Raw genomic sequence first — 12,797 nt, 5'->3', positions numbered from 1 at the left:
TCTTTATAAATAAAACTCTAAAAATTCTCAATTTTCAGAGTTTTAAAACGGGAAAAAAAGTATATTTATTAATATAAAGTAATATTTAGCTTTAAATTCTTGTTTTCTTAGGAAAAAAGGCAATAATTATCCCTTTTTTAAATTAACTTTTTTTATGACGCTCGATGCACCGTCAATTTTTAATTAAGATTTCTCTATAAAAATTAAAAAAAAAGTTAAGAATTAAAAAAAATACAACAATTTAATAAGAATTTCTTATCATTCATACTTATATTTAAAAGAATAAAGCAATTCTTTTAATTTTTTCTCTTTTTTTTAATTTTGAAATTAACCCATATTACAACTGTCTATATTAAACATAGCATATTAAGAAATATTTGATTTAAAGACTATTTTGACTAAGTAAACCTTTAATAACAAATATATGAAAGATTTATTGATATAAATAGGTATTTTTTAAAAAAAGAACCAAGTTAAACGAGTTAAAACCATAAAATAGATAAGTTTTGAATAGTTAAGATGTCAGCAGGATTTTATAAGGTATAAAAGGGGAATTAAAAGGAGATTTATAATAATATATATAAGGGAATATCATCAGAACAAGATATTCGCTTTACAAATGCAGAAAAGAAGCTTTTAAGGAATACTAAGTTCCCAGATGAATTTTCAGTTAAGGTTTGGGGATATATTGAGGAGATTAGTGTAATATATGGACATAGGTTGATATGGATAAGGTTAATTTATCAGTTATGAAGCCATGGATTACTCAGAAAGTGATTGATCTTCTAGGATTTGAAGATGATGTGGTTATTAATTATGCATTTCAGATGATTGAGTCTACACGTTTTGTAAGTGTGATTATAAATTGAAATAAAGAAAGAAAATGACAGAAAAAGCCTGATCCTAAAAAAATTCAAATAAATTTGACGGGTTTTTTAGAGAAAAAGGCATCACTTTTTACTAAAGAGCTTTGGGCACTTTTACAATCGGCACAACAAAGTACAGGAGGTATTCCATCTAAATTTGTTGAAGAAAAGAAGGCAGAAATTAATGCAAAAAAGGTATTATTATTATTATTTCAAAAAAAGTTTCTTAAACTTATTTTTATTAGTTAGAAGAGAAGCGTATACATGAAAATTCAAAGAAACAAAAGGATGATCAAAAGCATCATGAAAGTGTAGATTCTAGCAAGGAAAAGGAATCCTGGAGATATACTTCTGAGGGAAATGGATCTCGTTATCATGGCAAAGATGATCATAATGAACATGATTATAAGAATAGTCGATCTCGCTCACGTGACAGAAAAGTATATGATAGTAGAAGACATAGTCATAGAGGAAATAGATCATCTTCTAGGGATATACATGTACATAATGATCGACATTATAGAGGGAATAGATCACATTCGAGAAATAGATCACATTCTAGGAATAGATCATCATATGATCGACGACATAGAAGTGATAGGAATCGTTCTAGAGAAAGAGATAGATATAGTTCACGAAGACATAGACATAGAAGGGATCGATCATATTCTTCAGATAGACATACACATAGTCGAAAATATCGAAGAACTAGTTCACGTCATAATAGTCCACAGACCAGATATAAATATAGAAGTCGTAGCAATTCATCTAGAAGTTCTACATCAAGATCTAATGAGGACAGTTATGGAAGTGCATCATCTTATTATCAAAGACGTTTCTCATCTTCAGAAACATCATCATCTAAACGATCGCCTATGCACAATAGAGAATCGTCAAGAAAATGAATGTAAATTTATGAAAAAGATGATTACATTGTAGATATTTTATATTTGCGTAAAGATAGCTATTATTTCAGTTTATAAATTCTAATAGGCTTTTTAGATAATTTTAAAGGCAATTGAACTAAAAAGATATTTTATTATTTATCTAGAAAGTAATTGAATTCAGTTTTTCTTAGATCAAATAACTCATAAAAAAAATCATATGGATTCTTTATTAAAAATAAAAACACTCTTTTAATAAATAATTACTTTTAGAGTTAATTTAATATTATTAGTATTTTTGTTTTATATATTTGTAACAATTTTAAATATTTATAAACTTTAAAAGTACTTATATCATAAAAAATATGAATTTTAATAATCTAAATCTGAAATAAATAATGTTTTTTACTCGAAAAGATTGCTAATTTCTATATTTTCTTGTTGAAAAATATCTTCATTTGAACTCTTCATATCAGATTTAAAATGTTTTATTATTTTATAAGTATTAATATCATTAATAGTTTTTTTTGAGCTTTTACCAGCATCAATCTCTGGTTTTATTCCAGATGTAGATAAAAAATCCATCATAATGGCTCTCTTTGATTTGGAATTTTTAACATTAAACAGCTTTGCTTCGAATTCATTTATTTTTTCTAAATTTAATATTGAAATAGATAAAAGAACCTCTTTAGATTGTTGAAATCCTTTTTCATGAGCCAAAGTGTATATTTGGGTTAAAATTTGAATAATTTCAGAATGAACAGATGCTAGATATGTATCATTTATCGCCATCAGACATGCTTTAAATAGATCATTAGCAATAAAAGCGCAGACATGAACATTTGAATCATCCATTAATATAGGTATGATATTTTGAAAAATACGAACTGTATTGTTACAAGTACGAGTGTCATGAAACATAATCAAATGTGATAATAAAGGAAACAAAGATTTAAGTATATCCTTAAACAATTAGTTAAAATATATAGTATTTGATAAAAAAAACCTCGTTTTTTAAAATGTATAGCATATTACTTGTTTTAGAATTTGAAGTATTTTTTGTGAATTGAGCTATTATCTTATTAATAAAAATAAATATAATATTGAATTAAAAACATTTATCTGAAGATGGTACTAATAATTCAGTTAACATTTTGACAACAACAAGAGACAAATTTCTAAGTAATGATTCATTTATCATCTCATTTGATAAATCTTTATCTTGACAAAAAGGTGTACTATCAATATTAATATAATAATAAGAAATAACATATTATACTTTAAATTATTATCAGATATAAACTCTTTTTCAGAAATTTGTGACCATTCAAACACAAGTTTTTTATCAATTTCAACAAATAAATATGGTAGTAATATCTTTAAGAAACAATCTTGATATTGAGGAGGACATTTTGTTATTATAGGAGAAATAGAAAAATCCAAAATACTTGACCAAACATATAATGAAAGACCTTTAGTATTAGTAAAAAATGATTCAATTATATTTTGTGATAAATTTGGGATTCTATAAAAACTATCACCAAAACTAGAGAATAATCCAATATTTATATAACTAAAAATGTTAAAAAAAAAGGAAAATTTATGAAACAAACCAATGTTCTCTATTTTTACGTAAAAAATGACTAAGATTATATGATAATTCTATTATTTTATCTTTAAATTTTGAAATTTCTTCATAAAACTCATCTTTAGAAGTTGAATTAATACCATGAAACCAAAATCTTTCTGAAATGCTTTGACTAATAATAAATTGCAGTTCAGGAACAAATGAATTCCAATTATCTGGATCATATAATGCATGAATATGTCTATTATATTATTAATTATATTCCTTATAGAATAAATAATACTTTATTATATTGAAAATATCAGGAAGAATAAATTCAACAACAGGTTTCCATAATTTTGATATATAATCATAGTTATTATCCTGTAATAACATAATTTTTAAATGATAATCAGCAAATTTTCGAAATCCTTGAATAGGCCAAATCTTTAAGAAGTTAATATTGATATAGTAATAAATTTATTGTATTACTAATTTTCTAGTTTCTTTTAACTCATCTATTAACTGTTTTCCTTCGACATCTAAGTATTTAGTGTTTAAATCTTGAATAGAATGGATATTTTTTGATTCTATAATTATTTTAAAGAATAATAATATATATATATATATATACGAATATATTGCATGATCTTTTGGAGTCCCAAAAGATCAAGAAATCCATTAAAAGTTGATAAATTGAATAATGATTTAGTTTTATTCCATGTATCTATTAATTTAGTAGTAATAAGCTGAAAATAGTATGTTTTTTCATTTTGAGTATTATTTGGTTTTTGACTATAATATTTTAATAAATTTAATCAAATATTTTTTTATATATAAACCTAATGATTAGTAAAAAAGTGATAAAAACTGTATTCTCATTTTCGCTAGATTTTTCATTTATAATTTCATATACTATTTTTTCAAGTTGTGGATATATATTCTAACTTTATTAAAATTAAAAAAAAATATTTATAAAGATACCCATAATGAATCAGATAATTCCATTGCAAGTTTAAGAAGTTCATGGCTGCATTTTCCACGTAAATCGTGAATTGTTTGTACTGCTTCGTCAGATATATTATCATGATAACGATATACAAGTGTAGATATTATCTATAATATAAACATATAGTTAATAGAAATAATAATTAAAACATACTTTTTCTAAAACTGGTATAAGGAATTCTTTTTTTTCTAAAGAATAAAGAAACATTACTAATACTTGAATTTGACGACTTAATATTAAAGGTGCCTAAAACTATAAGTAACAAAATCAATTCTTTAATCAAAAACCTTAACATCTATATGAATTATTTTTTCAAACCAATATATTAAAAGAGATAAGAAATTATTTTTTAAATCATCCTATAATTATTAAAAAAATACTTTTAAAAAATATTCTACAAACATCTAAATGTTGATCCTTTTCATTTAATATTTTATATCCTTTTAGAACAGCTTCTATAAAAGTATAGTTACTATCATAAAAATGATAATCCAATGTCTTTTTTTTATGAAAAAATATTTGATCAGTCATAAAATCAGGGCATTTTTTGAAGAATTTTTCAATATGTTGCTGTGCGTATAACAAACAATCCTTTGTCTACATTATTAGCAAATAATTTTTAAAAAAATGGCTTCTACAGGCATAGAAAATATTATTCGTATAAGATCTACCATAAATCTTCGATAATTCTCACAAAATATATGTATTTCTGAAGTTGTTTCAATGTCATGGTTTAAAAATTTTATTTCAATTGAATCTTTTAAAACTGTTTGAGCATTTTCATACTAAAATAATTAATAAAAATTAAAAATTATATAGTAATACCCTTATTAGTCTACTTGATATAAGATCAAGTAAGCGAGGTAATATTGATATGACTGTATTTTCTTTATTTAAAGGCGATTTTAATAATGCTATCCAAAAAGGTTGAGATATAGAAGATACAATAAGTGATGGATGTTTAGTAGTAAATAAAACGAAATCTAAATATATATTGAAATATACCAATGTGTTGGATCTTTTGTAATTTATAATGTGAAATGTTCCAAGAGCAACAATAGTCTAAAAAATAATTATAAATACAAATAACAAAATTAATATTTACCTCAACTATTTTTTTAAGAAAAGAATATTTCTTTTCATCAAAATCATTGTAACCATTATATTGAACTTGAGAAAATATCTCTTCAGTAATAATGCGTAGATGGTTTAAGTTATCAGGTTCAAAAAATGTATAAACAATCTCTGAAAGTTTATCATCTGGTAACAATGGACGAATAAAAAGAGCATGAAGACAATCAGATGAAATCTTTAAACGTTATTTCTAAATTTTAATATAAATTAATATACCATTTTTATTTCTATGTTTCCTTGTGATAAAACAAAGCACAATTGATTCAGTATTCCTGATTCTAATATAGACCTAAAGAGATTAAGTTAAATACCCATTCAAAATATTGTTTTTTACTCTGTAGGGATCCATGATAAACAACCTTTTAAACAATTCAAAACATGTATTATTTCAATTTCATTTATCTTTGGAAAACATGATGTATCAATAACTCCAAAATAACTTTTTATGCTTTTTTCAAAAATATCAATCCATCCTGAATTATTTTCTGGGATTTTAAGCGAATAAGGAAGACCATTTGGATATATAGTTTTTAAAATATTTGAAGAACAAAGAATAGAAATCATAGCAACAGAAAATATTGGAATCTTTGATACCTCCTTATCATCCGTAGATTGAAATGCATTCTCAATTAGATTTAATATTGTATTTAAGGATATATAACGGGCCGTAGGCTATTATTTATAAGTTTTTTTCTTTTCCAATTAAAAAAAACACACTGAAGTTAAAAACATATTTTTAAATGTAATATCCATATCTTGTAAAATAAAAATCCAGTCTTTTTTTACAATTTCAAAAAGGATTTTAGAAATTTTTTGCTTAATATAATGAACTTCTTCTTGATCTTCTGATGTACCATCACGAACACCCTATTAATATTAACAAAACATATTTTTAATAAATCCTAGACATTATAACACATATTAATCATGCAATTACGCAAATATACTTTGTCTTCATCTTCATATTTCTCCCAATTGCAACATATTCCTTGATCAATTAAATTTAACCCAAAATGTCGCAATACATCCATTTTTACATTTTTAATTGATGCTAATTCAATCCCATATTTCCATGATTCTGGTTCTTTTTTAATATTATCAAGATACTAAATTTTCTATCAATTATACTTTTTATATATTTCTTAGTTTTTTTCTTATATCACCTTTTGTGCTTCATTTCTTACTATTTTATCTGTATTAATAGAATAAATTATTGATAATGCTGAAATTAATTTATTAACTTTATCTTTTATTATTATTTTATTTATTAATTTAAAAATTAATCTTACTTTCTTCTTCCATTTTATTTTAAAAAAAACTATATTTTTTAATTAAATCCTCATTTTTAATATTTATCTAATATTTTTATTTAATCTTAGTAAATATTTTATATTCCGTCAATTCAAGGTTTTTGCCCTGAGTATTTTGACTGAGAAGCCTTAAAAATATCTGTTTTTATTATTATTAATTATCCTTTTTATTTTTATTGAAATCTAATATTTTTAATAGTTTCATATTTATAACGTTATATCTATGAATACATCAGTTTTAACAACATCAACTAGTCTAGTAAATACGGACGATCACTTATGGTCTAATTTACTTAATAGTGTATCTGGTATTAAGAAAGTTCCATCAAAATATATACTTTTATTGGGTTTTTTTATTATTAATTTATCAAGAAAATAAGTTAATTCTGACCCATTGATATGTATAGGCGGGGGGAATAGAAATGCCAGAGAATGGATTTCATCATTGAAACAAGCAGCCATTGGAGTCCATAGAAAAGGCTCAGTGAAAAAAAATAAGGAAGAGATAGGATCGACATATCTTATGGATTATACATATATTGAATGGATGGATCCAGATCAGGGAGGTAAGAAGCGTTTATTTTTAAAATAGGTTAGGAAATAAATATAAAAAGAAAGACTTGGGGTAATTGAAGTATATTTAATATCAGAACGACATGTTTCATGTGAATCAATGCTTTTGGAACTTTTCACGCCAGAGTTTCTTAAAAATTGTTTGATTTGTATTCTATTAGATTGGAGAAATCCATGGAAATGGCATGAAGAAATGTATAATTGGATAAATTTGATTAGAAAAAGTATTGAGAGTTTTAAATCTCATGAAGAGGGAAATCAAGTTATTTCTGATATTATAGCTACTTGTAAGCATGAAAGATGACTTAATATACTTATGGTGATATAGAGATAATTTAGGGGAATATAAAATCAGAACATATAGTGAAAATTCACAATGGGTATCTCATGATGTTAATAGGAATGAACAAGTACTTCTTCCTTTAGAAACAAATCAATATGATCAGCCTTTAGGATTACCACTGATATGTGTATGTAATCATGTAATGTTCATCTTAATAAATAAATATTAAGTTAATGAATTGAGTAGTCAGAATATATATTATCAATTGAAAAAGATGAACTTTTAAAAGATGAACATTTTGATTTCATACAACAATTTCTTAGAACTATACTTATGAAGCGTAATTAAGTATAAAATATTTATATAATATATATTTATTTGATTTTAGATGGGGGTGCGCTTTATTATACATCTGATTTGTATCCAAATACATTGGACAATTTATTATATAGTATTCTTGATTGTTTTTCACTTTCACCTCAGACATATATGGATGTTAATTCGCCTCCAAAAGCGAATGTAATTGATGGAAATCAAATATTTGTTCCACCAGGCTGGGACTCATGGGGAAAAATTCGTATTATTCGAGATAGTTTTGATGTCGAGAAAGTTGCTAATGCATGGGATTCTGATTTGAATCTTAATGCAGATAATAATGAGACACTTAATTCTAAAAAGATTTTTGAAGAAATGATAGTAGATTCTAGAAAGGTTAATCAAATCTTAATAGTCAATGGAGATTAAATGGTTTAGAATGATATTTTTGATATTTCAGAGACAAACGATTTTGTGACCACAATTCCTTATCAGGAATTTCTTTTAAATCATTTGAATATTATAGAAACAAAATGCGAGCCACAAGAAAACGTACAAAAGGATAAGATTAATATAGAAAACACATATGTAGCTTCAGCGCAACTAAATATAGGTGGTGTCAAACTTAATACCGAAGAAGTAGATGAAAAATTAAAGAAATTAAGAGTAAGTTATCTCTTTTATTCTTATTTTTTTTTTTATAAGTAAAGGATATACGTTCTGAAAGCAATTCTCCTGTTTTAACACCAGAAGAAATCTATAAATCTCCTTTAAAGGCAATATCACCACTACCTGCTAAAGAACAGAATGAAGTATTGGCAAATTTTTTTCAAAGTTTGCTTAATAGAAAGAAAGGTATGTATCTATAAATAAAAATATGTTTTAAAATAGGATTAGCAGGTGGATAATTCATATCAAATAAAAATAATAGTTTATTATATAAAATACATCTCTTAGATTTACAAACGTATACAAATCATTAAATTATTATCAACAAATTCATCTACTATATATTTCCTCTTCCTGTTTCTGATATATTCTTAAATTTTACTCTTTTTCTTTCAATATTCTACTCTTTTGAATTCTTTCCATATATATATCTCGTGCACGATCATAGTTTTCAGGAAGTGCACTAATAAATAAGCATAAAAATAAATACATAATTTGTTTCATACTTTAACCTCATACATTCATTCATAGATTGTTTTTCTGAATGACACTTCCATAGAGTAGAAAAGGTTCTACCTGATGCACATTCAACAAATTCTATGTTAATCAATAATTTCTTTAAATACATAATAAAGGGCAATAACTTTTAATTACATCATAACATGCAATATTTAAATTTTTCATGAAGATTTTTCGTATTTCTTCTTCATCATGAGACGACCATAGTCTAGACATGGGAAAATATGGGTTTTTTTCGTTTTTCAATATATAATTTAAATATGATAATTAAAAATAATATATTGGAAGCTTTTTAATGTATAGATTAATGGCTATTTGGTAAAAATGAATTAATTTGTAACAGTTTTTTACTAAAATCTTATTTTTAGACCCACTACTATAATATTCACGTGACTACCAATAATTAGATGAATAAGATTATGATTAGATTATATAATTAAACATTGAATATGACTAATTTTTATTGAATTTACATGGCTTTTTTATTTCTTATATGATTTTTGAATTTTAATTGAAATCTATATTTAAAGAGGGACTGGAATTATAATTTATATGAAGATGTTAGAAAAGAAAATGAAAGATATACAAGGGATTATAAATATATTATCTTCTCGACCTTCATTAGAAGAATTGTCAAGTGTTTTAGAGGATATTTTTAGATTTCAAGAAAAAGAGGAAATTGTTAATAGTGAAAATACAAAAATAATGAATATTTTAACAAATGAAATATTACCAGAATATTTACCATTGATTCTTTCAAAAGATATAACATTATTGGGAGAAAAAGTGAAGAAGTTTTTATTAGGATGTTTAAGTAGTGTTTCAGGAATTAAGGCTATTTTATTAAGAATTAAAAAAATAACAATGGAAAATGGGAATTCTTTTTTTTTTCAACACATTGCAGAGTTATTAGAAATCCTTCAAGTGATTTTTTGTAATGAAGGAAGATTAATATTAATATGGATGAGATGTCATTTTGGAATAAATGAAAATGAGAATGTTAAATCATTTTCGTCTCTTATTTGGGACGAATATGTATCATTAATTGCAGGAGGGAAATTACTTGGAATTGCATCAGAAGGATTGGTTAAATTATGGAAATATTGTGAAATTGATCAACGTCCTGTTTTTTGGATAGCAGATGGCTCGAAATATGTGGAACATTTTGGAAATGAAATAGTAGCATCACTAAATGACACTAGATTTAATGAAAAGATGGAAAAAGATTTCTCTGTATTAACTGGCAGATTATTTAATCTTGGTTACACAGGTTATTGTAATTTTATTTGTATTATTTATCTGATAGAAAAAAGCTCAAATCATTTCTTCTTTTTTTAGAAATGAAACTATAACACACGATTATTTATTACGTCTTGATAGGATTGTGAAACATTTTACATCTTTTCAAAAAACTATGTATATTCATTCCTTATTTTCTTTTTTTGATAAAAAGTATTTTCAAAATACAGAGAATTTTTTTGAAAAGTTGGATATATGTCATGAACTATATGTTTCTGAAGTAGAAATGATTTCAACTATAATAAAGGATATTTTAGAGATGGACAATGATATCATTGATATTGTTAATAATTGGTTTTTGAACTTTAATTCAAAAACAAATATTTATACTAAAAAGGCAATAGTCAATTCTTATTGCTCTTTTACAAATGGTGAATTTTTACATTTATTTCATTGAAATTTTAACTATTTTTAGATTTAGAAGCTGATGATAATATACTTGTAAGATTGTGTTCAAAATGGTCAAATAAGATTTTTATAAATCATGTACCAGTTATAGAACAAGAAGGTTTAGATTTATCAATTAATTTTTTTATTTGACTTAATTAGATTTAACTCAAAAATTTCTTTTGTTTGCAGCTTTTGTACCTAGAAATATTTTAGAGAAGTTAAGCCATTCTAATGCATATTTGAATGGGTTGACAAATAGATTATCTTCATCTTCTGAAAGAGTACGATTTTTAGGTATGATTGTAGGTGAATCTGTAACAAGAAAACTCTTTCCAAATGATGAGAAGAAATGGCTCACTTTTAATGTTGAAAGTACACTTACTTCTGAATCTAATTGGTGGAGAAATATTATAAATGTTGATAATATCACAAACATAAAAAGTTTATCTTTAGAAGCTACAGATAAACATTGCAGTTCTTCATTAAGCTCTAAGAAGGATACTATCAAGGAATATGAACGAATTCAACCAATTCAAGAAGATGGTACTGTTGTCGCTAAGGATGATGAATTTGTACCATACGCTCTTCCTGATTCTGATGATGATTCTGATAATGATTCTAATGATGATTCTGATGATGATCCTGCGTTTACAGAAAAAAATAAAAAGATTAATGCACCTGTGTATGTAAATATTTCTTACTTTTTATACTAAACTTTAAAGATATATACGTGAATTGATATCTATGTTAAAAGATAATACATCTTATCCGAAATTACATATGGCTCTCAAAACTTCTCCTAATCTTATAAGACGTAAAGCAAATTTTGGAACAGAACTTACCAAAGAAGCAATTACTTTGGCACAAATTATAAGTAGTATGAATGATGAATTTAATATGGATAAATTTATAGAATTAAAACAAGAATCAATGACAGCTTTAGTAGCAACTTGTCCTGAATTAGTTGCTTCATATTTTATTGAGCAATATTTTACTGGTGATATTTCCATACAGCAACGTTATATGATACTATCTGCTTTAGCATTAGGTGCAAGAGAAATATCCGGTATAGATTCTTCTAAAAATAAGGTAAATAAATATACTTTCATTTTAGTTCTAAAGATAAAATTATTAGATGTTTCCATCTAAAATTTTAGCTTCAAAATTTCATCAACAATATATATCTCCAATTGATATAATCGTAAAAGAAATGAATCTCTTATCAGTAAAGCAGAATGTTTCAAATCTTACAAATATAGATTCTTTAGATTCTATTAATCCTTTAAAAGTAAGACGGTTTTCAAAAAAAACTGAAATAATGAAAAATAAACAACTTCCTAAGGCAAATCCTTTGGCTCCAATTGCTGGAAAATCTTTTATCTTTCCAATGATTGGTTATTGGTTTCTTTACACAAAAGATACGTAAGTTTTTAAATTCTTATTCATAATTCATAATTCATTTTTAAAGATCTAATAATTATTTTCATTACGAACCATTACTTTTAAGTCAATTTTTAAAAACTATTGCAATCATCTTTCAAGCTAGTTATCCTGCTTCTTCTCAACATGAAATTTTACATGAAATATGGGAATTCTCTTTTTTTCTTCAAAATCAAACCGATCTCATTATAAAAAATGCATTATTGTTTCTAATTCTAACTCTTTTGGAAATAACTGATGAAAAATTATTAATTCAAAAATATTCACATGAACTCGTACAATCCCGTCATTGGGTTTCTGGTAATATATATTCTTTCTTTTTCTTTTTTAATCTTTTATTTAGCAATTCTTGAAAATGCATCTGAAGAAGAAACAAGACTTTTATCTTCTTGTATTATTCTTCGTATTACATCTTTGTTTGAATCTTATAAAAACACTTTTATTTATCCTTTTTCAAATATTATTGATATACAAAAATTTAAATCTTAATAATCAATTGTTTTAATATTTTTATTAAAAAGATTATTTTATTCTTTTTT

At 24.6% G+C, this 12,797-nt stretch overlaps 5 protein-coding genes across 5 annotated transcripts; 3 read left to right on the top strand and 2 right to left on the bottom strand.

The window, feature by feature from the left end:
• Positions 1 to 473: 473 nt before the first annotated feature.
• Positions 474 to 1,812, top strand: T552_01208 (hypothetical protein). Its single transcript, XM_018369797.1, has 5 exons — positions 474 to 540; positions 586 to 675; positions 720 to 848; positions 897 to 1,061; positions 1,112 to 1,812. Exons 1-5 carry the CDS (start codon positions 520 to 522, stop codon positions 1,769 to 1,771), a joined length of 1,065 nt encoding a protein of 354 aa, XP_018226446.1. The 5' UTR covers positions 474 to 519; the 3' UTR covers positions 1,772 to 1,812.
• Positions 1,813 to 2,155: 343 nt separating this feature from the next.
• On the bottom strand, positions 2,156 to 6,773 carry T552_01207 (hypothetical protein; the record flags this gene model as incomplete). The annotated part of the gene is made up of 22 exons (XM_018369796.1): positions 6,750 to 6,773; positions 6,624 to 6,706; positions 6,369 to 6,566; positions 6,178 to 6,327; positions 5,795 to 6,132; positions 5,677 to 5,749; positions 5,432 to 5,635; positions 5,152 to 5,388; positions 4,965 to 5,111; positions 4,729 to 4,923; positions 4,614 to 4,685; positions 4,480 to 4,572; positions 4,302 to 4,433; positions 4,160 to 4,260; positions 3,952 to 4,112; positions 3,810 to 3,907; positions 3,622 to 3,764; positions 3,364 to 3,579; positions 3,030 to 3,323; positions 2,867 to 2,988; positions 2,757 to 2,821; positions 2,156 to 2,713 (listed from the first exon to the last, which is right to left on the bottom strand). The coding sequence occupies exons 1-22, from the start codon at positions 6,760 to 6,762 to the stop codon at positions 2,156 to 2,158; spliced, it is 3,693 nt and encodes a 1,230-aa protein (XP_018226445.1). The 5' UTR covers positions 6,763 to 6,773.
• Positions 6,774 to 6,993: 220 nt separating this feature from the next.
• On the top strand, positions 6,994 to 8,849 carry T552_01206 (hypothetical protein; the record flags this gene model as incomplete). Its single annotated transcript, XM_018369795.1, has 9 exons — positions 6,994 to 7,117; positions 7,178 to 7,336; positions 7,385 to 7,630; positions 7,683 to 7,825; positions 7,873 to 7,966; positions 8,015 to 8,337; positions 8,380 to 8,607; positions 8,652 to 8,796; positions 8,839 to 8,849. The coding sequence occupies 9 exons, from the start codon at positions 6,994 to 6,996 to the stop codon at positions 8,847 to 8,849; spliced, it is 1,473 nt and encodes a 490-aa protein (XP_018226444.1).
• Positions 8,850 to 8,943: 94 nt separating this feature from the next.
• T552_01205 (hypothetical protein) lies at positions 8,944 to 9,381 on the bottom strand. The gene is made up of 3 exons (XM_018369794.1): positions 9,255 to 9,381; positions 9,117 to 9,207; positions 8,944 to 9,073 (listed from the first exon to the last, which is right to left on the bottom strand). Exons 1-3 carry the CDS (start codon positions 9,343 to 9,345, stop codon positions 8,989 to 8,991), a joined length of 267 nt encoding a protein of 88 aa, XP_018226443.1. The 5' UTR covers positions 9,346 to 9,381; the 3' UTR covers positions 8,944 to 8,988.
• Positions 9,382 to 9,641: 260 nt separating this feature from the next.
• Positions 9,642 to 12,789, top strand: T552_01204 (hypothetical protein). Its single transcript, XM_018369793.1, has 8 exons — positions 9,642 to 10,399; positions 10,443 to 10,799; positions 10,844 to 10,936; positions 10,978 to 11,500; positions 11,541 to 11,907; positions 11,954 to 12,240; positions 12,287 to 12,558; positions 12,602 to 12,789. Exons 1-8 carry the CDS (start codon positions 9,682 to 9,684, stop codon positions 12,745 to 12,747), a joined length of 2,763 nt encoding a protein of 920 aa, XP_018226442.1. The 5' UTR covers positions 9,642 to 9,681; the 3' UTR covers positions 12,748 to 12,789.
• Positions 12,790 to 12,797: the final 8 nt, after the last annotated feature.

This window comes from Pneumocystis carinii, assembly GCF_001477545.1.
Source record: "Pneumocystis carinii B80 chromosome Unknown supercont1.5, whole genome shotgun sequence".
In the NCBI taxonomy this organism is placed as follows: Eukaryota; Fungi; Ascomycota; class Pneumocystomycetes; order Pneumocystales; family Pneumocystaceae; genus Pneumocystis; species Pneumocystis carinii.
Note: the sequence above shows the minus strand (reverse complement) of the source record. Positions and strands in the feature narration are given on the sequence as shown.